The sequence below is a fragment of the Gorilla gorilla genome, chromosome 8 (genome assembly GCF_029281585.2).
Source record: "Gorilla gorilla gorilla isolate KB3781 chromosome 8, NHGRI_mGorGor1-v2.1_pri, whole genome shotgun sequence".
NCBI lineage: Eukaryota > Metazoa > Chordata > Mammalia > Primates > Hominidae > Gorilla > Gorilla gorilla.
In genome coordinates this window covers 14,864,645-14,891,040 of record NC_073232.2, presented here as the reverse complement: position 1 = coordinate 14,891,040, position 26,396 = coordinate 14,864,645, and the positions used below count along the sequence as shown (strand labels likewise).

Sequence of the window (26,396 nt, the reverse complement as noted above, 5' to 3'; positions counted from 1 at the left end):
CTCGCAACATCATCATTTTAAACAGCTATATGCTGTTTTATATACTTGTGTTATATTTAACAACAAAATGTTGAAATTTGCCTGGTGTCACACCTATAATCCCAGAACTTTGGGCGGCTGAGGTAGGAGGATCACTTAAGCCCAGGAGTTCAAGACCAGCCTGGGCAACATAGTGAGTGAGACCCTGTCTGTACAAAAAAACAAAACAAAACAAAAAACCAGCCAGGTGTGATGGTGCATGCGTGTTCCCAGCTACTTGGGAGGCTGAGGTGGGAGGACTGCGCCTAAGCCCAGGAGGTTGATGCTGCAGTAAGCCATGATCATGCCACTGCACTAAAGCCTAGGCAACAGAGTGAGAGCCTGTCTCTTTGAAACAAATAAAGTTTAAAAACTGGGATTGGGATTATCAGTATGAACCACTGGTTTTTTTTCTTTCTTTTCAAAAATACACATTTCCTAGCTGTGCCTCTTCAAAATATGAGCAATCAGCATCACTAACGGGGAAAAACTAACCTGCTCATAAGGAGGCTGTGAGCCTCCTCATGTGACGAGGCAAAGCATGAAGCCCTCTCCGGCCTCCCACGGGGCACACCTGCCAAGACTCAGGCTTGAATCTAATGAAGCCTCTACGGCTAACTTCCAGTTACTGGAAAGCCAGGACAGGTAATGATGGCAGAACAAGTTACACAACCACACCGGGAAGCAAACCAAGAATGGGGACGCTCTGTAGGACGAATGACCCAGTTTATGCAATGAGACAAGAGCATGGGAAAAGCAGGGAGGGAGTCTCCCATACAGAGACAAGCAACCAAATGTTGGTTTGGACTCTGACTTGAACAAATCAACTGTAAAAAAGCATTTCTGAGACAATCATAAAAGTATAATTATGGATCAGGTAGTAGAGACCACATATTATAACATTTATAAAATACGAAAATGGCATGGTAGTTATGGGAAAAAAAGTACATATTTTTTGGAGATGTGTACATATAGGTATGATTTGTATATGAGTGTTCAGTGTGTTGCTTTCTTTACTTTTTAATGTCTCAAAATTTTCATAAGCAAAAACAAAAAGTCCTGTGTAGCCCATGTTGTGAGATGGTATCACTGCTCTGTAATACCCTGCACAGTTCTACCAATTGACAATGTGGTTTTGTGACAGGCCTAACCACTTCTGTAACACGACTTCCATGAGAAAACCATACTGGAGGGTCTAAAAAAGTACTTATAAACCAAAGTTTATACAAAAATGTTCGTATAGGTAGAGACTATTTGTACATAATGATTTATTCTGCTTAACTCCTGGGGTTACTGGTTTAGAGATTTTTTAAAGTCACACTTTTCTTTAAACCAGAGGTCAGCAAACTACACGTGGGCCACATCCAGACAATGGCCGTTTTTGTGAATCAATTTTACTGGAACACAGCCATACTTGTTCGCTAATGTACTGTCAACAGGGGCTCTTGCACTACAGCAGTGGGGCTGGGTAGCTGCAACAGAGATCATGTGACTTGCAGAGTCTGAAATCTTTACTACCTGGCCCTTTACAGAAAAAGTCTACAGACGATCCATGTGCTTTAGTGGCTAAAGATGCAACCAAAGAAAAAGGGCTTCAGTTCTAAGCTCTGACGCTTAAGCTGTTGCACTCGGTGAAGCCCAGGTGAAAAGCTGTTCTGGGAAAAATGCATCAGATTTCAAATTCTGGAAACAGTCTTATGGCCAAGTCAGCCTACCTAAGAGAGGCCTGGAGGAAAAATGACAAAGGAGACATGAAAAATGTGATAAACATGCAAGCTAATCAGTTTTATGCAAGAAACTTTTGCCCTGTGATGAGTCATGTAGAATATTTATTTGCAAAGCTTCTCTCTTTTAAGTTTTGATATTATCTTCCTCAAAATCCTATTCATTCATTTTCTTGTCCATCTCCTCGCCTGGATGGGCTCTATGAGGGCAGGAATTTCCCTGCCCACTGTTATGCCCCAGTACCCAGAAAGGTGCTTGGCAAGTGTTAGGCCCTCAGTAAATATTCCATTATGAGCATCAGGGTTCTACTGCACTTAACACCTCTGAGAGTTGAATATCATTTACTCAAAAGTGGTGACCGCCCACCCTGCCTGCACCCTGTGGTTCAACCCCAGAGCACATAGGGCAGTACGGCGCGGCTCACCCCACGAGAGTAGGCAATATGGCACTGAGAATAAACCATCCTGCTACACACAATCTTTGTTCTGGAGACAGCTAAGCAAGAAAGAGTATTTATATTAACTTTTACACTTAAGTTTTAGGTTTCAGGCTTAAATATCTTGGGTTCAGGGAAAGATGGACTAAGCAGTAACTATTAGCTCAAATTTCTGTTCTAGTTTCTGACAGGGTTGAAAAGACTAAATGGTTTATACTCCAGCTGTTTAGGCAAAAAAAAAGAACTAATTGAGTAAAGGAGAAATTAAGAAATACATGACCACTGCTGGTATCTTCTTTTTTTTTTTGAGACGGAGTCTCACTCTGTCACCCAGGTTAGAATGCAGTGGTGCCATCTTGGCTCACTGCAACCTCCACCTCCCAGGTTCAAGTGATTTCTCCTGCCTCAGCCTCCCAAGTAGCTGGAATTACAGATGCATGCCACCACACCTGGCTAATTTATGTATTTTTAGTAGAGATGGGTTTTCACCATGTTGGCCAGGCTGGTCTCAAACCCCTGACCTCAAGTGATCCTCCCACCTCAGCCTCCCGAAGTGCTGGGATTACAGGCATGAGCCACTGTGCCTGGCCCACTGCTGGTATCTTAAACAGAGCTTTTTAAACTGAATTAGGAAATGACTTAGAAAAGAACCACATTTTTGTTTCCTTGGTTAGAACACTTCTTATACTGGTCATCGGCCTTTGAACGTTCAAGCAGCGTTTCTCTTCCAACCCAGGATCTTGATCCGAAGGCCTCTGAAGGCTCCAGGTCAGCCCCTCAAGCAGACTAAATAACATTCAATGGCATCAAGTTAGCTCATGCTGCCCGTTCTGCTTACCCCAGCCAAAGTCAAAATGTTTTCCAATGATTTGGTCATGATGAGACGCTTCTTGGCTCGAGTTACTGCAACATACAGTAAATTCCATTCATCCTCAGAAAATGACTCTAAACAAAGTAAAGGGGAAAAAAATCAGCTAAAAAGCCTTAGAAAAGCTTACAAAACCTTATGTCTCATCTAAATGTTTACTAGCCCCCACCCATTCCCCGCAGAAAACCACTCAACATTTGTTGGCTGTAAATACAAAATTTTCCTACAAATGCCAATTCCAAAAACAAACCAAATCCTAGCAGACTAGTGGCACAAAATACTGGGTTTTATTTAGTCCTGCTACGTAAATCCTGGGAATGTGTTAATTGGTTATTTGACACCCGTGATGTGACAGATGGCTGTTTACAGTCATTATGCCAGTTCCCACAACAAGCCCGTGAGACAGACGGGGAAACCGAGGCTTAGACAGGTTAAGTCACTCCCACAAACAAGGCCATGGCTAATCAAGGGCCTGGGAGCAGGACCGAGTCTGTTCGTCTCTTTCCATTTCCTTACACTGTCTCTGGACTGCCAGAGTTCCATCTGGAAAAGCCTGACACTGTCACAGGACAACAAGGAAGACACACAGGTGTGCTGTGTGCTGTGTGTCTGTGCCGCTCAACCGCACCTCTCATCTCCCATCTCGATTCACTACACAATGGCAGGAACTCAACAAAGAACAGCAGACCCGAGGCCGTGCAAAAAGCTGCTGAACTGTACACTTTGGATGGGTGGGTTGTGTGGCATGTAAATTACATGTCCCCCCAAAAAATTACATTTGTAAACATGTAAACCAGAAGCAGGGAAAAGGTGGTACTATAGTAAACTTCTCCATGGCTGCCTCCCTTCCTCTCTCCACTCCAAACCATGTTCTGTGTTTGCCAATGGTCACAAATGCTGTGGTTTCCATTTTCAGCATGCCAATGTGTGCTAGGCCCCAAACTTCCAGTCCACAGTTAACAGACAGCTTTGTTTGTTTGTACAGAAATTTCAAACAGTTTTATTCTAAGATTTAAAACCAAAGCAATAGCACTGATGCTTAGAGTACAAATTTATTACAAAGTAGCCTTGAGTACAAATTTATTTCAAAGCAGACAAGGCCAGGCATGGTGGCTAACACCTATCATCCCAGCACTTTGGGAGGCCAAGGCAGGTAGATCACCTGAAGTCAGGAGTTCGAGACCAGACTGGCCAACATGGCGAAACCCCGTCTCTACTAAAAATACAAAAATTAGCTGGGCGTGGTGGCACACGCCTGTAGTCCCAGCTACTCTGAGGCAGAAGAATCGCTTGAACCCGGGAGGTGGAGATTGCAGTGAGCCAAGATCGTGCCACTGCACTCCAGCCTGGGTGACAGAGTGAGACTCCATCTCAAAATAATAATAATATTAACAACAACAACAACAACAACAACAAGAAAGCAGACAAATGTCTGTGGTGGCTGACGCCTGCAATTCCAACACTTTGGGAGGCTGAAGTGGGAGGATTGCTTGAGCCTAGGACTTTGAGACCAGCCTGAGCAACACAGTGAGACCCCTGTCTGTCCCAAAAAAAAACAGACAAATGATAAAGAATGCTTACTATTTCTTTTGTGATTTTCTTCTCTCTTTAATAAAATGAAGAGGAATTAATGAAAGGAAAAAAATGCCATGGCAAGCAAGTAAACTATATTTTAAAGCTTTCATGAGGCTGGAGACTCAAAGTCTGATGGCGAAAAACCTGGAGCAGAGGGCAGTGCAGGGCTCACAGGGCCGCCACAAACATCATCATCCCACACGCAGCCCCCCAGAGGGGTGCACCTTGAGGAAGTTTTGTTTTTTAAAAAAACCACAGTATAAGAATCAAAAGTTTAGGACTAGGAGGTGTTTTGTGGTTTAGTTTTTCCAGAAGTGCCCTACCAGGAGGCCACACCATCCAACAAACAACAAGGCCATGCAAAGGAAGCATTCCAGTCACCACTCACTACAGCAGCACCTGACACTACCCGGCGGCCTCTTACCAACTCTGAAGTGCGGAAGCTGGGGCAGGTTATGCCGGGCACAAGGCACTTTCACAAAATCATCCAAAACATGCACAGTGTCAAACTCCAGGCCTTTGGCTTTGTGCACAGTGCCCAGAATGTACTCTAGGATAAAAACACAGCACACATTAGATGGTGCTTCAAAGGGAAAGAAACAAGATGACAAAAACATACATGTTTCCCACTTGACTCTGAACTCGAACATTTCTTGCCTCAGTGCAGTTTTGTAGGAAAAGGGGGAAAGAGGCAACAGCTGTCGGAAACAGACAACTGTCAGGAACAGAAAAAAGAAAAAGACGAGGGGAAAAGTCGAAAATTAGTTGCAGGAGAGTTAATGCCTCTCGGAATCACATCCCAGAGGACAGAGTGGCTCCACCCACCGTCTGGATCTAACACACGAAGGGACAGAGCCCAGAAGAGGGCTGCACGGCTTGCCTGACATTACACGTGGCAGAGCTGGGACTAGAAAATCCCATTGTATGGGCTTGAAAGTAGAACAGAATAAAGAGCCCCTGAGGAAGAACCAGGACTCTGCTCCCCTTTCCCTTAAGCAATAAAGCCATCCTTGCTCAAAGATATTTCACACAGGGAAGAAACAGCAGAAGAGGCTGGGCGCAGTGGCTCACGCCTGTAATTCTAGCACTTTGGGAGGTTGAGGTGGGCAGATTACCTGAGGTCGGGAGTTCGAGACCAGCCTGGCCAACATGGTGAGACTCCATCTCTACAAAAAATACACAAACTAGCCGGGCATGGTGGTGGGGCCTGTAGTCCCAGCTACTCATGAGGCTGAGGCAGGATAATTGCTTGAACCCAGGAGGTGGGCATTGCAGTGAGCCAAGATCACGCCACTGCACTCCAGCCTGGGCAACAGAGCAATACTCTGTCTCAAAAAAAAAAAAAAAAAAAGAACAGCAGAAGACCATCTGTTCCTCCTCTTAGGGGGAAGGTAAAAACCAACTGCTTCCCTTACCTGCAAAGTCCAAATCTTCTATATGGCATTTTTCTATCCTTTGCACCAGCTCTGGAATCCTGATGTTATACTTTTCAACAACTGCGATCTTGGCTTCAAGCTCCTTGTCCTCGGCAGCGGTCACATACCTCTTGAAGCCACTAAAGCCTTCTTTGTGCACCCATCTTCTGATAAATTTGTCTTTAATGACGAGGTTTTCTAAGAAGAATATACACACAAATTAAGGTGACACAAGCTCCACTAACGGATGGTGGCAGGTGCTGCACGTTCCTAAGCAGCCGCGCAAGAGCGGATGGTCTTAAAGTGGGGAGACCCGGGTTCCAGGCCTGACTGCATCACTAACTCGCTGTGTGTCCCTGGGCAAGTCAGTGCAGTGCGGTAGCCTCTCCGTCTCCGACTGAGGAGCAAAGCCCTCGGCTCAGGATCCTCACCTACTTCACAGGGATTTGAAATAGCGCAGTCAACAGGAAAAGAAAAGCGCTATAGAAATGCTCGACGCTATCACTTGGGGCCCACGTGGAAGTATCAACGTATAAAGTGGCCCAGGCAGACAGAAAGATGCAGGGGAAGACAGGCTATGGGACCAGTGTTGGAAAGAGACTGAGGCTCCTGTAAGGAGGATCTGGAAAAATCTGTCAGTACCTATGAAAACAGGAGGCCCGAGGCACCCCCCTCGTCATGGGAAGACAGCAACACTAGCTCGCCCTTCTCTGGAGGGAAACGGGTCCCTGACTCAGACCGGGCCTGCTTTGTTCTCGTCCCTGTCACTTGGGTGCGTCCTTCCAATGCACCAAGGCCAGGCGGGTACTCACGTTTCCTCCGTTCTTCCTCTGGCTGAAGAAGGATCCAAATATCAATGATTCTGTCCAATCCAAATGATTTAATCCCCTGAAAAAGTTTTTTGGTGGGATTTTTGTTTTTTTGTTGTTTTTTGTTTTGTTTTGTTTGTTGTTGCTTTAACAAAACAAAATAAAGCAAATGCAGGGATGGGGTTTTGAAATGAGATGGTTTCTTGGAAATGGATCTTGAGTGACACCCAAAGCACAGGCGGCAAGCAGGAAACTTCATGAAGCAGAAAGCGCGAGGCTGCCACGTGGCCTGAACACTCACAGGGACCACATTCTAAGTTACGGCTGCTACCTCAAACTCTTCCTACGCTTTTAAAAAGGGCAAGACCTACAGCTGCATACTGCTTTCCCATCAATAAAAAGGCAATTTAAGCATCTTCCAAGAACATAAGACGATTCCAAAGAACACAAATGGCACCTGAATACAAAGTGCTGGGTATGCACATTTACCACTGTTTCTTGTGAGAAAAGAACTACAGGCCGGGCGCAGTGGCTCATGCCTGTAATCCCAGCACTTTGGGAGGCTGAGGCAGGTGGATCACTTGAGGCCAGGAGTTCAAGACCAGCCTGGCCAACATGGTGAAACCCCGTCTCTACCAAAAATACAAAAATTAGCCAGGTGTGGTGGCAGGCGCCTATGGTCCCAGCTAGTCAGGAGGCCGAGGCACGAGAATCTCTCAAACTGGGAGGCAGAGGTTACAGCAAACCGAGATCACACCATTGCACTCCAGCCTGGGTGACAAAGCAAGACTCTGTCTCAAAAAAAAAGAAATTACAGAACGTCTCTAGGTCCAGATTATTCTACATTTTAACAGGTCAGCTCCTGGAGGAGACAGCCTGACTGTGCCCTGTTTAGCTCAGATCTTCCAAAAGCATCTGCTGAGCACTGGCTGGGCTCCGGCACTCACACAGCACCAGGCCCCACATAGAAGACAGACACAACCAGGGCCCCACACTCCAAGAGCTTGTCATCTTTTAGGGAGGGACACGTAAAACACTCACATAAAACAGCGGGCAAAATAACACAGTTGACATTATAACCCACAACCAGGTGTGTGATCACGTGTAATGACACATGGTACAGGTAGTAAGTGGATTTAAGAGAGGTGTAGAGAACCACTTACTTTATATCATGCCAGTGTGTATGATATTCCAAAAATACTACTCTTACAACAATGACCATGGCTAAATTATGTTATATCTACCAGACCAAATATTATAAGGTCATTAAAGTACTAATGAAAGAAAATATGCCTATGTGTTGAGTGAAAAACAGCATCCATTTCTGTGTACCCTACAATTGCAATTATGCAAAAATACACATCTATAAGGACAAAGACAAAAATAGCAAAAATGAGATTATATGAAATACTGGGATTATGTGTTCTTTTTTTAGGTTCCAAAATTTCTATACCATTGTTATATAGTCTTTATAAACAAAAAACTTAAAACACCTTTTGATTATGATTCACTACTATATTCACGAGCGCCTAATGCATAGTAGGCTCTTGAAAATCTTTCCATAAATGAATGAGTGAATATCTTTTTGTCATATAACTGTGCTTCAGGGTTAAAAATGCTGTAAACATGCCACTGAATCCTTCTAACTCCCTGTGAAACAGGTAAGGCAAGGCATTATTTTATCTGAGATGGAGAGAATGAGGCATACAGAAGTTGTGACTTGCCCCAAGCCACACACGGTTAGTGACCAGTCAGAACTAGAGCCTAGGTGTGTACTCCGCGTGTTGTCAGCTCAGCTGTTCTCACACTAATGACAACACATGACTAGAAAAGCTTCCAGTAACCCGCGGCCTCACTGGCATTGCCAAGGGAAGAAGGGCATTCATTGTTAAAAGAGTGGAAACTAAGGTCCCCAGCCCTTCTTGTGTCTGCCTTTCCAGGAATGTTTCGCTGGCATAATCAGAATGGCCTGGGATAGAGACCAGTCATGGTGCAGCCTGGTGGAAAGCGTCAAAAACCCAAATGCTTTCTTGCATGATAATCCCAAGGAAGGTGAACATTTCCATTGGGTATGTTCGTCTACAACGTTTCTGTGCATGAAGTGGTCAACAGAAATGTACTCTTACCCCAATCAAATGTATCCTTGAAGGGAATTCCCCTTCCGTCACCCGTACGGCCTCATCAAACACGTTGGCGTTGGTCCGGGACAACAAGGCCACTTGCCCCTTTGCGTCACCTCTAATGCCACCTTTAGGGAGAGAGCACAAACTCTATGGCAAATTGAAATAAAGAGGAAAACTTTTGTAACACAAAAGAGAAGAGTAACTAAAAGCCTTACTCTGATGGTTTCCTCCAACCAAAGTCTTTTTCCTGACTCTCTTGCAAACATCCAAGATAGTAGCTCCCACATAAGCTATTTCCACACCAAACCGAAAACTCTGAAAACAACAAGACAGAGGGAGTCAGCAGCCCGCCCTGTGGTGTGTCCGTGCATTTCCATCACTGCCGCCACAGCCTGGCCAGGCCAGACCCTACAAGTTGTTCCTGACCCCCCGCATGGAAAGCGAACTTCACAGGCTCACTTTCAAGGTCCTTCACAACTCGGCAGTCTTTACTTTCCATTATTCTCAACACCAATAGTAAATTTTTCTTTTAAGCAAATCTACCCTTTTCCCCAAATCAAATCTAGTGAAGTCTAAATCATACAAAAGATGAAGATCGGGTAGGGAGGGCTTCTCCCCTTGCCTTTGAGATCCCTCTCCACACTACCTTTAAAACTACTGCCCCGCACCAACCAGCCATGGCAGAAGCACTAGCACCTGCACATTGTCCGTGCTGCCCTGCCTCAGCCCACGCGGTTTTCTGTCTGACTTTCATCCACCAAAGTCACTTCCTAACCTTCAAAACTCAGCCCAAGACCCTGCTTCCTTCGCCCCTCCAGCTGGCAAGATATCATTCTTCCCTACACTCGGGGTGTGTACAGCCTTTTTCCATGCACACACAACTTCATGTGCTTTGGTGAATAGCAGTAACAGTCAAACGAAAACTAGACTTTAAACAAACACTACTTTGTTGCTATAAAACTACTCTGAGTGAACCATAACCGAAATTATAACATAAATATCCATAAGTTCATATTAAGATAGATAAATGATTGAATATTTAAATAGATGGGAGAGAAAAAACAAATCTCCTTTGCAGAAGAATTCCAAATAATTTGGGAAGATTCTCCAACACTTACTCCTTGAGTGTGGACTGCATATAGGGACTTCCCTCCAAAGCATCCAGTAAGGAAAGGATGAAAAAAAGTGGAACTCTACAGTGAAGAAACCTGACAAACACTACATCAGCCAGGTGGTCAAGGTCAACATCAAGTCATGAGCCATGGTGACAGCATGCACCTCAACAGCATGTGATGAAAATGGCGCTTCACCTCTGTGGTCTTCCTCCCAGAACCCAGGACTCTAGCCTAACCATGAGAAAAGACATTAGACAAATCCCAGCACAGGGGCAGCCTACAAATGCCTGACTGGAACTTCTGGAAAATGTGAAGGTCACATCAGAAATAGGGAAAGTCTGAGCAACTGTCACAGCCAAGAAGAGCCTCATGACACATGGCTACATGTAATGTGGGATCCTGGATGGGATCCTGAAGTCACAAAATACATTATTTCAAAACTAAGGAAATGCAAATGAACCATGGACTTCAGTCTATAATAATGTATCAATGTTGGTTCATTATCATGACAAGTGTTCCACATTAATATAAGACGATAAGATGTTAGTAATGGGAAACTGAGTACAGGATATATGGGAACTCTCCTCTCGATTTTTCTGTAAATCTGAAACTGTTCTAAAAAAAATACTGTCTATTAAAAGAACAAAACACCTCCGCAGTGATGCTACCCTAAATCACCACAGCGGCAGGAGCTCAAGGGAAGAGTCACAGAGGCATCTACGGAACTTTCAATAATATCACAAAACAGAGCACAGTTGATACTTTCATCCAAGTGAGACATCTCTTCTAATCAGAAATAAGTTTCTTAAAAGCAGTGGTTCTCGAACTTCTGGTCTCAGGATGCTTCACACTTAAAAATCACACTTAAAAAGCCTCCAAAGAGCTTTTATTTACATGAGCTCTATCTATCTATATTTACCATATTATAAATTTTAATTCATTTAAAAATAACTATTAAAAACTATTTTTTTTTAAGACAGAGTCTCATTCTGTCACCCAGGCTGGAGTACAATGGTGCCATCTTGGCTCACTGCAACCTCTGCCTCCTGGGTTCAAGTGATTCTCCTGCCTCAGCCTCCTGAGTAGCTGACACTACAGGCGGGAGCCACCACACCTGGCTAATTTTTGTATTTTTAATAGAGACAGGGTTTTACCATGTTGGCCAGGCTGGTCTTGAACTCCTGACCTCAAGTGATCTGTCCTTCTTGGCCTCCCAAAATGCTGGGATTACAGGCATGAGCCACCATGCCCAGCCAAAAGCCTCTTATATGATGACATAAAGAACATATTTTTTGAAACATATTTCCCAGAACAAAAAAAAATTCAGCAAGAAGAGTGGCACCATGTTCCATTTTTGCAAATCTCTTCAATGCCTGGCATAACAGAAGACTGCTGGCTTCCTGTGTTCACATCTGCATTGCCTGCTGAGATATACTGTCTTGGCTGACACACATGAAGAAAATTCAGCCTCACACAGACATGTGATTGGAAAGGAAGGAGCGCATAATAAACTTTTCGCATAATCAAGGACACTGTGAGTTGTCACGTTCATTATGGGAGAGTTTGCCAAAATTTTAATTTCACTTGAAAGCAAAGATGTTACTTTTGACAACAAACACTGTCAGTTATTTTCCCTGAAGTCGCAGCTTGTTTCACTTGTCTTTGAAAAAGTGCCAAATACACAAGTCTGAACAACCAGCGCTGGTCTAACAACTGTTCTAAGCACAAATGTCCAAGGCGGCAGCAGCCATTGGTTCACAGTTCAGCCGCGGCAGCTCTTCCTCAGACGACCGCTGTGCACACACCTCTTATGAAAACAGTGTGACTTGGCAGACCCCTGAGAACCACACTTTGAGAACCACTGCTTAGAAGCAAGGATTTGCTAGATCTGGTGAGCCTGGCATACCACCTTTCACAGGGCCCGGCACGTAAGACACTGGGAGAGAGATGCAATGCCTCCCATGCAGAGTGCGCACTTACCTGCGTGAGATAGAAGACGTGGGTGTGGGGCACTGTGAACAGGGCGTTGACCGCACCCCGGAAGGTATAGATCTGCTGGTGTGGGTCCCCTACAAAGATTTTCCCACATGGCTGAGACAGAACTATGTTCATGATAGCTGTAACCAACGAGAGGAAAAGTGAGAAACCTTGAGGCCTCCACCCCAGGCAGCAAAAAGAAAAGGACAAAAACACTTCCATGAAGCTAAGCCAGGGCACACTGGACCTCACGGTCGCCTTTTCCTGTAGGACAGGCACACTCCATCAAAAGCAGCCATTTTATAATGGACAAAAGAAACAGTTTCTGGTGCTAGGAATGCAGATTATGTTTCCCCTTGGATGAATTGTTGGAATATAAGAAAACAACACAGGCAAATCTAAAATGAGGCAAAGTGTCTTCTCTAATATTATAGCACTCAAAATTGACCTACAAAGTCAGACGGATAACACTGTCTGTTCTCTCCCAGCCACTTGAGAAGTAGACAACACAAGCTTTTCCCTGTCAATGGACGATCTCTTCCCACTGAGCATGAGTCTAGGTCCCTACCGTCTGCTGATCTACAACTTGGTCAACATGTTAAGAACAACCTAAGCAAAACCTATGGTGACAGAGAAATCTGCTTGGGTGAGGGGAAGGGGCAGCTTGAAATCCTAAGGTAAGTATGAAGATCCTCTTCTTTATCACAAATAATAATAATCAACTTAGTTCACACAGGTGTCCTCTTACATAATCATGGCGCTGTTTCTACGTATTTGACACTACTGGTGTCCTGAACAGTGTATCACCTGGTGTGCAGTCCTGGGCCTCATCCACAAAGATGGCGTCAAAAGAGGCCAGCAAAGGCTTGCTCAGCTGCCAGAGTTTCAAGTAGCCTAAAATAAGGAGAGACACAGGAGTTGTAACGCCAGGAAGGCAGTCCCATTTGCCAGTCCCCGCCATCCGGCAGCCGCCTACCGTCATGAGTCATCTGGTACGCCTCTTCCGTGCACTCCCCCAGCTTCCGCATGTTATCCCAGAGGCGGCTTGCTTCAAGGACACCATTCTAGGAAGTAAAGCATATGGTAACCCAGAGTTTGAGACCCTGGCAAAGGCAGCACCCTGCGGTCACACTTTCAACTCCCATACAGCAGTGGAGCCAGGGCATCCTCACAGAAGGGGGACCGCAGACACCACCCTAACCTCCTGGGTCTCCTCAACAGCCTCTCCACGCCAGAGGGTCTCCAGTGCTGAGACAGGAAGCAGCCGGGCCGTGCCATGCCCGTGACAGGACAGAGATCATAACAGTTAGGTGAACCAGAAAAGGCCAAATTGTTCTTCTAGATTTATGACTGATTCTTAATTCACAAAAACAATGGCACATGATTGAAAAGACTTGATGAAAAAAAGAAACAGACTTTTCCACTAGCAAAATCTATTCCATAGAACCAATAACCCAAGAAAATCAGGAGAGATTCCAGCCTTCAGTTAAGATCAGTTTTGAGGTCCAGGAGCCCCAGTGACAAGCTCTTATAAACTGAGGCGGGTCGTTCCATGTCTGCCTTCTCTGTTAAATGGGAGGACTATTCCGAGGCTTAAGTGAGATGGTCACCAGTGTCCTTCACAGGAGAAAATACCCAACAATTCACAGCCATCACCATGGGCCTACAGCCTCACCCTCCCACCTTCAACCTCCTATGACCAGGTCTGAAGAAATGAAAGAAGAAATAATGCTGTCCCACACTCCCTGTTTGCCCATCCTCAGATCCCTAACACTTCCCCTGTTCCCCCATCCTCAAATCCCTGACATTTCCCCGATCCCCCATCCTCAGATCCCTAACACTTCCCGTTTCCCCCATCCTCAGATCCCTAACACTTCCCATTTCCCCATCCTCAGATCCCTAACACTTCCCATTTCCCCATCCTCAGATCCCTAACATTTCCCGTTTCCCCATCCTCAGATCCCTAACACGTCCTGTTTCCCCATCCTCAGACCCCTAACACTTCCCGTTTCCCCATCCTCAGATCCCTAACACTTCCCCTGTTCCCCCATCCTCAGATCCCTAACACTTCAGACACTTAGACACTCACCAGTTTTTCACTCTGCTCAACCATGACTCTCTGTCCTTGGCTGTTCTTACACCAAATAGGCACGTGATCAATGGTCAGCTCTTCGTCAGCCGAGGCAAAGAAGTTTTCTAGAGTCTTACACACAAGCTTGGCTCTTATGAATCCACCCTTCCCTTCAGCAAGGACGGAGTTGACCATGAAGGGTGTTAACTTGAAGAGATTCAACTTCTTCTTTGACTGGTACCTGCAATACCCATCCCAAATGAACAGCACGTGGCTCTCCTGGCTTGGTGCTATTGAACGTCCCCTCCATTCTCTCTAATGTCACCAGGAGGTAGCTTCAAGTGCCACACACAGGCGAGACCAAATGTTTTAAAGCGAAAAAGTTCTGCATGGTCCATGTCTGACTGGAAATGGCTTTCAGGACTCACATGTACCAACCCAGAACAGGAACCAGCTTTCAGCAGACACTGCTATTCCACCATGAAGCTGGGCTCCAGAAGGTCCCCGGAGGGACACTTGGAGTTCCCTGATGCCTCTACATCCAGGAGACCTGGGTCAAGTGTGCCTCGGCTGAGTCTTCCTCACTCCCTTCCAAGAAAAGCCTACAACTGATCAGGATTTGTGAGACTCTGAACTTTAAGCAAGTCATTTTGACTTTCTGTGCCTCACTTCCATGAGAACACCCCTCTTGGCAAGACGGCATTATATGTAAACAATATGTTGCTACAGGATAAAAGTACAAATGGCTAAACCTATGTATTTGTTTCCTGCCTGTAAGTGGAGATAACAGCACTACACTCCTCGGGGTCACTGTGGTGTAAGCTCACATGTGATCGTCACGGGAAAGCAGTAAGAAGCGACCGTGCCAGCAGCAACAGTGCCACTAGTGACAGCAGTACTCACTTCCGCCCTATGTGCCCATAGGCCATGGAATGGAAGGTTTTGCAGATGACGTTGCTGGGGAAGACGCGTTCGGCCTGCTTTGCGATGCTCTTGTTGAACGTCACATACAGAAACCTGCTCTGAGACCACTTCTCTGCGTACTTGACCAGCGTTGAGGTCTTCCCAGTGCCTGGGGAAGCCAGGAGGAAAGGAGGTGACCCTCTGACCAGACAAGACATGCCCAGGGATCCCCAATCAGGCCTTGTCCAGGCTTATCACACCTCTGTCTTGAGAGCAGGACAGTAACAAGTTTTTCAGTGCTGGTAAAAGTAGTGCCACAAAAAGAGCAGCAGATGCAAAGCCGGGTGAAGGTGGGCTGGGATCTCAGCTGGGGCAGGCTCCAGCCGAGGGGCAAAGGACAGGCGGACCCCTTGACCTCATGAGCTTCAGTTTGCTTCTCAGAAATAAGTGGGTATCCCTTAGAGGTAGGGTTCCCAAGGGCAAAAAGGACCCCTCAGGACAGGAGGGGAGGGTTAGGGAGGGGGAAGGCATGTCTCTGGAGAGAGACAGGTCCAGCTTTGAATTCCACCTCCACCACGTATCCACTTATTCAACCCTGGGCAAGGCTCTCTGTGCTTCAGTTTCTTCCTCTATAAAACAAGAATAACTAACCAACCTTACAGAATGCTATCAGGATCAGCACCATGCCAGGCACACTGCAGGCATTCAATACGTTGTTGTTGTTGTTAGCAGGGTATTTAGCCACAAAAGGAGCAGGAAGGGATTACAGGCAGAAAAAAAAATAGCAAATAGCACGAGCAAAGGCTGTGATGAAAGAATAACCAAGTACTTCAGGAGGCTGTGAGTGGATCGGCGTGGCTGACTGAGGCAGGACACTTGTAGATAATATATTTATGAACGCAAGTTAAAAGCCAATCTAAGGCAGGCCCTCTAGACATCACCCTATAAAACTGGGGAGCTCCTGAAACCCTGGGCTGGGGATTAACATGCCCTCCCTCTCCAGAAGCAATCAGTGCCTGAGCAAACATCACAATGCTGGGCTCAATCCCGGGGGCATCTGCACCACCAACTAAATGCTGTGAACTACCCATCTCAACAGGAATTCTGTGGATGTTCATGGAGTGGTCCGGGGAAGTAAGTATTCCTTGGCCAATTGCTTTTGAGATTGATTATTTGATCTGTTATTGAATTATTAGTTGGATGACAGATCAGAGCAAAGATGCCCTGGCGGGTAGCGGGAAGGGGATGTAGGGAGAAAAGGCAGAAAACCACCACCTCGTGAACCTGATGTGGGCTCCCTTACCGGCAAAGGCCATAATTTTCACCACCTGGAGAGGTTCCATCTTGTGATTCAGAATCAGCTGTTGTTCATGTGTAAGTTGGATGGTTTTCTTGCTATAATCATTACAAAAGAGAAATAAGAAAAACAGAAAGACGTGAACAGTCCAGGGGATAGACAGTCCAAAAACCAAACATACAAACTGGATAAACAAAAGCTGACCAAAAAAAAAGGCCTCCCCTTACGAGAATAAAAATGTTCTAAAGCTAGATTATGATGCTGATGCACAGCTCAGGCAATTTCACTGAATTACACTCTTAGGATGGGTGAATTTTACACAATGTACATTATTAACCTCAATGACGTTGCTAAAGTGAAGCAAAACATCTCCCTCCTTAAGTATGAGGAAGAGTCGACAGAAGACAAAACATCTCCCTCCTTAAGTATGAGGAAGAGTCGACAGAAGACAAAACACACGCTGACACACATATACACATACCCTGGCCAGACAGATGGCTCCTCTTTAACTTTTGTGGCCTGAGTGCAGGAATTCTCCTGAAGATATAGGCAATAGAAAATGTTGTAGTGAATCCTACCAGAAAAAAAAGTAGATTTAGAAAGTCTCAAATTCAAGTCACAATCTGAATCTTATTTTTCCTCAGATGGATTTAAACTCCTTCCCATTTCTAAAAAGAAAATACCTACCACCATTTAATGGAAAAAAGAAAGAAAAGGATTTAAATATATCTATGGCTGGCAAAGCATTCTCAGATAACACAGTCCTGGGAAAGGTGTAGTTTCTATGTATATCTCCAAGAAGAGGAAGAGACCAGGACGGGCTCTTCTCCAAGAAGAGGAAGAGACCAGGACGGGCTCTTCTCCAAGAAGAGGAAGAGACCAGGACGGGCTCTTCAGGGAATGAGGGGCGCCAGCTGTGACTTGAAGAGACAAACAACCTGAAAAACTGTAAGGACCAGTGGAAGGCAAAGGGAAACACTGCTCCTAGCACTGAGACTCTTGTTTGAATGATACTTACTACACCTGCGGATAAAACACCAGCCTCTTTCTGAGCCTCGGTGGCTCCACTGTCTACCTCTTATGACATGACATTACTTTAGACGCATGGACACATTCTATCTTTTAAGGTCCCAAGAAAAGGGACTACACTATGGATAACAAGATCTGACTACTAAGGACCTGAAAACAGTAGGCTCCAAGTCACCAAGAGGGACCAAAGATGACAAAGTTCAATCAGCAGAGGCACAGGACATCGTCAGACTCGTCAGACTCAGCTGGCACACGCCGTTCCAAAGCCTCTCCAAGTCTCCCCTCGACTGTGGGGGAGACCAGGGGGTGAGCTTGGACTCGCTCCCCCAACAATCGAGTGCACTGCTCCCCATCCCCAGAGCGAGAAGAGCCCATCTCCAAGCCTCGACCTCTCCAATGCAACAAATACCTTTAATAATCCAACATTTCAGATGTGATTATATTATCTCCCAGAAAAAACAGGAAGAAACAAAGAAACGCAACAAAAATCAACATACATACTGCCATGGACTGAAGTGTATCCCTTGAAATTCCTGTGTTGAAGCGCTACCCCAATGTGGTGTGTGGAATAAGGAAGTAGTTAATGTTAGGTGAGAGTACAAGGGCAGGGCCCTGATACACAAGGATTGGGGTCCTCCTAAGAGGAGACGCCAGTGTTCTCTCCACCTTGTGGGGATGCGGCAAGAAGGCAGCCATCAGCAAACTCTTGGACATTTCTGGGGAATCCTGTCCCCTCCTGGTACCTTGCCACTGATGCCTGGCCACCACTCACTCCCCTGGTGCCACCAGCCACCTTCCTCTAGGGGCTTGCAACTTCCAGGGGCCAGTCTCCCTGGAGAAGGGACGCCCCTCCCCCGGCCCCCAGCCCCCACGGTTTCTGCTTCTCCAGGATGGCTGCACAGTTGATCTACCTGTCCCCATCACTCCAGCTCAGGGACAAGGCCCTTCCCAGCTGCCCAGCAAACCCTGAGTTTTATTCTACATTTTTTTTTTTTTTTTTTTAGACAGAGCCTCACTCTGTCGCCCAGGCTGGAGTACAGTGGCATGATCTCGGCTCACTGCAGCCTCTGCCTCCTGGGTTCAAGTAATTTTCATGCCTCAGCCTCCGGAGTAGCTGGGATTAGAGACACGCACCACCAGAAATTTCCGGCTAATTTTTGTATTTTTAATAGAGATGGGGTTTCCCCTTGTTGGCCTTGTTGGCCAGGCTGGTCTCCAGCTCCTGGACTCAAGCGAACTGCCCGCCTTGCCTCCCAAACTGCTGGATTACAGGTGTGAGCCACCAAGCCTGGCCTTATTCTACCTTCTAATCGGGGCCTGTAAGATCCCTCAACTGCCCCTGTCCATCCTTCACAATCTTGTGTTCCCTCCCACCCTTGCCACACTGCACTTCTTCTCTTCCTCACATGTCCCAAATTCATTCCCATCTTCAGGCCCTTAAGGCATCTATACCTTCTCTGAACTGCTCTCCCCACAGTTGTGAAACGGCAGCTCCTCCTCTGCACTCAGGTTTCACTCAGACACTACCTGCTCAGAGAAGCTTTTTCCACCCCTCTAAAGCAGCATTCACCCCACAGCTCTCTGTTCTATTTTCTCTGCAATGCTCATTACTCACTAAAATGCCATTTCACACATTTACTTACATACGACCTGTCTTCCCTCACTAGATCAAGAATCTCCTCTAACTCCTCTAAGCCGGTCACAGTGGACCGGCTCGTGGACAACTATCGGACACACACAGGTGTTCAGTGTTTGTCAAATGCACAACCCCCCAGGCACTCCCCACCCTGCTGAGGAAACCATCAGGGCCCCTATGAATCAGCAGCCGACAGGCGATAGCCTCTCCCGCATGGAGGATAAGGTGCATGAGTCTTTTCCATCCCACAAGTGGGATATGGAGGAAGCAGAGCCTAACATTTTCCTAGGGAAGCAAGGCCACGGGTGAATAAGAAAGGCTTCTCTTGGCGAGGGGCTTCCCCTAAGGCTGCAGGACCCATGATGGTAAAATCAGCCTTGGTGGTATCTCGCAGCCGCTCAGAACTGCATGTTCATAAGGCGCTCTTACCAGCCTTTCCACAACAAACTCTCAGCCCCTGGCTCCTGCAGAAGATGACACTGAGGTGGAGCAGGTGGGTCCCACAGCCTGCCAGGCGCTAACACTGCTAAGTGGCAGGGCTGGACCTGCTGCCGTGTCTGGGACTCTCCCATTATCACAGCATCCCCTCCCCTCCTCCCGGGGCATTACCTATTGCTGATGTTAATCCCCTTCTCCCTCATGGCGTAGAGAAGCACGGCTATGCAGTACAGGGTCTCGGTGACATCTGGCATGGTCACCGTGGAGCTGGGTCTCCGGAGGCAGAAGAGCAGTCGCTGGATGTCATTCACACTGCTGGAGAGGAGCACCACAGCCGCCACCAGGGCCCAGATGTTGACACCCTGCAAGCCAGGTGCACAGGGAGGGAGGGACAGCCCACAGGCCATGGTTAATACGAATCACAGCAGGAAGGAGTCAGGAAAGCCAAGCCAGGGGTCCAGCTGCTGGCTACAGACTGTCTGGACTGAATCCAAACTTTCCAAGTGGTATTTTGGAAACAGGGGAGCCCTTCTGTTCGCCCTGGACTCCTTCTCATCACTTTTGGATTTGAGATCTTAGTTTTCTTTAATTAAATAACATGGATGAAGTATCTAACATAGAACCTTGGATAGAGAGACAGTCTAAAAATATGAGCTCCCTGTCATCTCCCCACCCTACTCTCCAGGCCATGGGGGCTCTCAGGTCCATATGTGCTTGGCAGGGCCAGAGCAAAACAGCCAGCAGGGGGCACCCACCCAAGAGGCATGAGAGACGCAGACACAGGAGAGGGCCGCACGCAGGCTGTGGGGAAAATAAAATCTGGCAGTTCTTCAGCATGACGGTGTTAACTTGCTATTTATTATTAGTAATAACTGTTCATGGTAAGTTAAATAAATATGAAATTATGGAAAGTTTATTTTGTGAAGACAGCATGCTCCTCTTAGCAATGTCTCTGTAAATGTTTGCTTACACAGAAACAGTCAATAGTGGACACAGATCTTCATCTTTTTTTTTTTTTTTTTTTTTTGCGACAAAGTCTGACTCTGTCACACAGGCTGGAGTGCAGTGGCGCGATCTCAGCTCACCGCAACCTCTGCTTGCCAGGTTCAAGCAATTTGCTTGTCTCAGCCTCCAGAGTAGCTAGTACTACAGGCACATGCCACCATGCTCGGCTAATTTTTGTATTTTTGGTAGAGACAGGGTTTCACCATGTTGGCCAGGCTGGTCTCGAACTCCTGACCTCAGGTGATCCACCCACCTTGGCCTCACAAAGTGCTGGGATAACAGGCATGAGCCACCATGCCCAGCCTTTACCATTCTTAAGTTACTACACGTCTCTGTGTTAAAGAATGCATTCCAAGAAAGGAACATCCCATCCCCTCTCACTTCAACCATCCTGTGAAAGAAGACCCACTCCACCACCATCAGCAATCATCTTCTTCAAGAGAAAGAGAAATGCAGTTGCCTGGGTTCCCAGCCCTCTGTGGCCAGTAAAACACACGCAGAGGTTGCACGTAGCTTCGAAGATAAAATCTGGGAATCCCTGAACTGGAAAAGGAGCAACAGGGCTGAGATTCAAGGAGACTGAGGGTTATTTCCAGCTTCTCATTACCTCATTGTGTGACTGCAGCAAGACCCCTAATTTTTCTGTTCCTTTCAAATAAGCCAACTTGTTGATAATGGGGTGGGCTGTCTTGTAAAGAAATCCTATTATTAAAAGTGTTCAGAGGCTAGATGACCACTTTTCAGAAATATTTCAGAGAGGATTCCTCAATCAAATGGGAAATCAGACTAAATGATTTTTTAAAATTTCCTCTACATCTAAGACTCTATAATTATATGGCCTTTTATTTCTCCACTGGGGACAATGACAACATGAATGCTTCAAAGCATTCAGAGATTAAATACAGACATTAAAAATAAATATAAAGTCATCCTCAATTGAACTAAATCACCAGTACACTTTCCTCCAGTGAAATAACATGCCGCCTTCTCCCGAAGCCTCCAGACCTACCCCGGCAGCAGCGTAGAGGTCGGGGAGGTGTTGCCTCACACACGCCTCAGCCTCGGGGAGGAGGGGGTGGTCCCTCAGACTCCACAGCACCCTCTCGGGATCCACACTCGGGGAGCACTTAGTGGTGGCTGTGTATCTGTAAGACATTCACGGGAGAGGCCATGAGTAGGGTGACCATAAGCACTGATGTACAAGGAAGACGTCAAAGACGCCTTCTTTACAGCACAGGCAAAGCTCACCGTATGAGGTTCAGCACACACAGGTCTGACTCCTTTTCTATGCCACAGTTAGACAGGATGCCGTCCACTTTGCTGACAGCTTGCTCTTCATTCATCAGGTATCGATGGTACAGCTTCTTCCAAGGAATGAACTATGTAGTTAAAAAACAAACAAAATAACATGAGGCAAAGGGCCATTAGAAAGCAGATTAATGAGGCAGGCAGATCACCTATGGTCAGGAGTTCGAGACTAGCATGGCCAACATGGCGAAGCCCCGTCTCTACTGAAAAAAAATACAAAAATTAGCGAGGCATGATGGCACACGCCTGTAGTCCCAGCTACTCAGGAAGCTGAGGCAGGAGAATCACTTGAACCTGGGAGGCGGAGGTTGCAGTGAGCCGAGATCAAGCCACTGCAGTGCATGCTAGCCTGGGTGACAGAGTGAGACTCCATCTCAAAAAAAAAAAAGAAAGAAAAAAAGCAGATTAAGCCACAAACACATAGATAACCTTTTACCAGTGAAAAGCAATCACAGCTCACAATTCAAAAGCCAGGAAAATCAGGCAGAAATGTTACACAAATTTTTGTTGGAAACTAGGAGAACTGGGTCTTGGTCTTGGTTCTAACACTAACTTGTTATAGTTAAAGAATCTGGGAAAAACTATAGCTTCAGTTTCCCTGTCTGAAACATTAGTACACATAACTCAGGGTTTCAATGGCAACAAAATAATATGAGAGCTGTGGCTATACTAATATCAGACAAAACAGACTTTAAGTCAATTTTGTCTGTTAAATACTGTTATAAGAGATGAAGGACATAATGATAAAAAGGTCAATTCACCAAGAAGATATAATAACCATAAATACATATGCACCAAACATTAGAGCTCCTAAATATAGGAAACAACCCCTGACAGAACTGAAGGTAGAAACCAACAGCAACACAATAATAGAATGAGATTTCAACACCGCTATTTCAATGATGGATGGAACAACCAGACAGAAGATAAATAAGGAAAACAGAGGATCTGAACTATGGACTAAGTGGGCTGAACGAACATATACAGAATACTCCACCCAACAACAGCAAAATATACATTCCTCTCAAGGGCACATGAAACATTCTCCAGGATAGATCACCTGTTAGGCCACAAAACAAGTTTCAACAAACTTAAAAACCACTTAAGTTATTATATGAAGTATCTTTTTTAAATCACAATGGAATGTAACCAGAAATCAATAGCAGAAGGAAAACTGAAAAATCCACAAATATATGGATATTAAACAACATATCCTTGCCCAGGCACAGTGGTTTATGCCTGTAATCCCTGCACTTTGGGCAGCTGAGACAGGTGGACCACTTGAGGCCAGGACTTTGAGACCATCCTGGATTACATGGTGAAACACTCTCTCTCCTAAAAATACAAAAATTAGCCAGGCATGGTGGCACATGTCTGTAATCCCAGCTACTTGGGAGGCTAAGGCACAAGAATCACTTGAACTTGGGAGGTGGAGGTTGCAGTGAGCCAAAGTCGAGCCACTGCACTCCAGCCTGGGTGACAGAGCGAGACTCTGTATCAAAAAAAAACAAAAACAAAAACCAACAACAACAAAAAACACATTCTTAAAACAACCAATGGGTCAAAGAAGAAATCACAAAGAAAATTAGAAAATATCTTGAGACAAATGAAAATGAAAACATAACATACCAAAACTTATGAAATGCAATGAATGCTGTTGGGCTGTTTTAAGAGAGGGGTTTATTGCTATAAATGCTTACACTCAAACAAACAAACAAACAAACAAAAAACGGGCCAGACATGGCGGCTCACGCCTGTAACCCCAGCACTTGGGAGGCCGATGGCAGGCAGATCACTTGAAGTTAGGAGTTTCAGAGACCATCCTGGCCAACATGGTAAAACCCCATGTCTACTGAAAATACAAAAATTAGCTGGGTGTGGTGGCGCACGCCTGTAATCCCAGCTACTGGGGAGGCTGAGGCAGGAGAATCACTTGAACCTGGGAGGCAGAGGTTGCAGTGAGTCAGGATCGTGCCACTGCACTCCAGCCTGGGCAACAGTGGGAAACTCTGTCTCAAAAAAAAAAAAGAAGTCAAGGGAGATATGAGGAACCCTCCAGGTGGGGAAGGTGGGAGGATGAGAGCAACCCAGGGAGGGGAAGGAATGTGCAGTCTGTGGTCAGGGCACAGCAGATGAGCTGTAGACAGAACTCAGGGAAGCTGTGTTGAGTGGAAGTGAACAAAGAGGTTAGAGTCATAGGGTGGGGCAGACACGGAAGGCCTTAAATGCCTCTAAGGAGTTTGAATGTCTTCTGAAGGCAAATGGAAACCATTTCTGAAAAGATCCTCTGATTAGGAGCATGCATTAAGCAAAGTTACATGCTTTTAGAGGAAACATCTCCCGACTCCAGCACTCACTCACCAGCGGGTCACTGATGATCTCCCTCCACAAGTGGCACACCAAGCTCAGGTTCCAATAGAGGTCTTCCACCGGGAGGAAGGCAAACACGTGCCTCAGGACCTCACTAGGCAGGCTACAAATGTGGCTCAATGCTTCCTGGCAGGGCAAGGTCCCAAGAAGCCCATAGTATGAGTCAGGAATGGGATCAGGACCCATGTCCCCAGCATCTTGGTCGGTTTCACCAGACTCCGCAGAGAGCCGGGACGTACTGTCCTCTGCTTCTTGCCTGGCCTCCCTAGGCCTTGTGCATGGCACAGACAAATGGTGCCGTGGAGCTTTCTTAGAAACTCCATCCCACCGGCTGGTCCCGGTAGCTTGGTTACTCTCTTCCTCAGAGGACCAAGACCGCTTCCTGGAGGGCGGGGCAGACCCTGACGAGCCCAGCCCTGCTTCTCCACTGCCTTCCTGAGGCAGTGCACAGCTGCTCTCTGCAGGAAAGATCATGTTACCCTCAGAGTCCTGACAGCTGTCCTGGCCAACAGAATTGCTTTTGGCCATGTCATTGGTGCACGGCCGCTTGCCTGCTAGGAAGAACTCAGGGATGCATCTTTGACGTCCCTGACCTGTAGAGAGAACCCAAACAGGATGGACAAGAAATGAACGATGACTGTTGACCTGCTGTTAATCCATATAAGACACACTAATTTTCAATTATCTATGTTAATAGAGGAAAGAGATAAAAACACATTTATGGGCCAACTGATTATATAAATAACTAATCCAAACAATATTTATATTTGGCTCTATCATATTACCAGACACACATTTGCAAAGAGACAGAGACCAGTCTTCACATGGTGTGATGGCCAACAATACTCCCTGCAGTAAATACAAGTACAGAGAAACACGCTGCACAGGGAACATCTGAATGGACAGACAAAAAGGAGGTGACTGCTCACAACCACACCACCACTCACAAAGTGCCCTGCTCCCACTCACTCTACAACAGCAAGTCTACATGTGCTTAAGCAGAAGTTCACATGCTTGGGGTCATCAGGATTCTGAAAATCTCACTCTTCTCATTTGACAGTGCTAAAACTTTTATTTTTATTTCTTTTTTATTTATGTATTTATTTATTTTTGAGATGGAATCCCGCTCTGTCGCCCAGGCTGGAGTGCAGTGGCGTGATCTTGGCTCACTGCAACCACCACCTCCCAGGTTCAAGTGATTCTCCTGCCTCGGCCTCCCAAGTAGCTGGGACTACAGGCGTATGCCACCATGCCTAGCTAATTTTTGTATTTTAGATGGGGTTTCGCCATGTTGGCCAGGCTGGCCTAGAACTCCTGACCTCAAGTAATCCACTCACCTCAGCCTCCCCCAAAGTGCTGGCATTACAGGCGTGAGCCCCTGCGCCCAGCTTTTATTTGTATTTCTTCCTGTGAAGGTGACACATTAATTTATTTTTAAAATAAAAAGTCAGGACTCAGAATTCTCTTTATAGTGTTAGAGTGGTACCTAATCTCTTCTACATGTTTGTTCAGTGAACATTTACTAAGCACCAATGATTCTGAGACAAATGTAAAGTGAAAAACCTCACAGACTTTTCGGGAACATAGGGAACATTTTCAAACTCCTAAAAATTATTTTTAAATGCCAAAGAAGTAAACACTTTATCAATAATACATAGTTCCTTTCTAAATGGCTGTATCCAAAATATTCACTTTGGAAGAGAATGGACTGAAACTCGGTTTAGCCTTTAACAAAATTTATGAAACTGAAACAGATATTTTTCTATATTAGTAAAAATTTTAAAAAAAATTATAACGGTTAACTGTTTCTTGGGCAATCTGATAGAAACCCAGAGTTTTGACTTCACTATTACTGCAGGTTAAATCCATATGATCAGGGTTAAATCCTAGCATTTTCTTTTTTAAAAAATATTATTATTATTTTAAATAGAGATGGGGTCTCATTATGTTGCCCAGGCTGGTCTGGCACTTCTGGGCTCGAGCAATTCTCCCACATCAACCTCCCAAACTGCTGGGATTACAAATAAGGTGTGAGCTACTGCTCCCAGCCAAATCCTGGTATCTTCCAACTGCTGAATCCAGTCACACCCACAGTCACTGAGACGTCACCACCTGGTCAGGGCCACCACACAAGTCCTTGTCAGTAAAGAACTCAAAATAGAGAAGAAACAGACTTCTATATATGGAACAAACTCAGTATCAGACAGGATATAAGTAAGTTTCAAACTGCCTCATACAGTTGGTTATAGTAGTTCCCACAGCAGGAAACATACAATAG

At 45.8% G+C, this 26,396-nt stretch overlaps 1 protein-coding gene across 21 annotated transcripts in view; it reads right to left on the bottom strand.

Annotated features, from left to right (window-relative positions):
* The window catches only part of FBH1 (F-box DNA helicase 1), a 47,685-nt gene that overhangs the window by 6,490 nt on the left and 14,799 nt on the right, over positions 1–26,396 (bottom strand). For 10 of the 21 annotated variants that reach the window (XM_055353158.2, XM_055353162.2, XM_055353156.2 and 7 more), the window contains 18 exons: positions 24,110–24,711; positions 21,689–21,819; positions 21,450–21,585; positions 19,607–19,797; positions 16,814–16,906; positions 16,339–16,430; positions 15,036–15,204; positions 14,151–14,373; positions 13,038–13,125; positions 12,869–12,955; positions 12,065–12,201; positions 9,185–9,284; positions 8,973–9,094; positions 6,850–6,925; positions 6,038–6,235; positions 5,738–5,788; positions 5,047–5,172; positions 3,018–3,124 (listed from right to left, as the gene is read on the bottom strand). In XM_055353158.2, the coding sequence (XP_055209133.2) occupies positions 3,018–3,124; positions 5,047–5,172; positions 5,738–5,788; positions 6,038–6,235; positions 6,850–6,925; positions 8,973–9,094; positions 9,185–9,284; positions 12,065–12,201; positions 12,869–12,955; positions 13,038–13,125; positions 14,151–14,373; positions 15,036–15,204; positions 16,339–16,430; positions 16,814–16,906; positions 19,607–19,797; positions 21,450–21,585; positions 21,689–21,819; positions 24,110–24,646 (2,664 nt within the window). In that variant the 5' untranslated portion in view covers positions 24,647–24,711. The remainder of the gene's footprint in view (positions 1–3,017; positions 3,125–5,046; positions 5,173–5,737; positions 5,789–6,037; positions 6,236–6,849; positions 6,926–8,972; positions 9,095–9,184; positions 9,285–12,064; positions 12,202–12,868; positions 12,956–13,037; positions 13,126–14,150; positions 14,374–15,035; positions 15,205–16,338; positions 16,431–16,813; positions 16,907–19,606; positions 19,798–21,449; positions 21,586–21,688; positions 21,820–24,109; positions 24,712–26,396) is intronic. The other 11 variants (XM_019034819.4, XM_055353167.2, XM_063709854.1 and 8 more) reach the window with 3 other exon arrangements.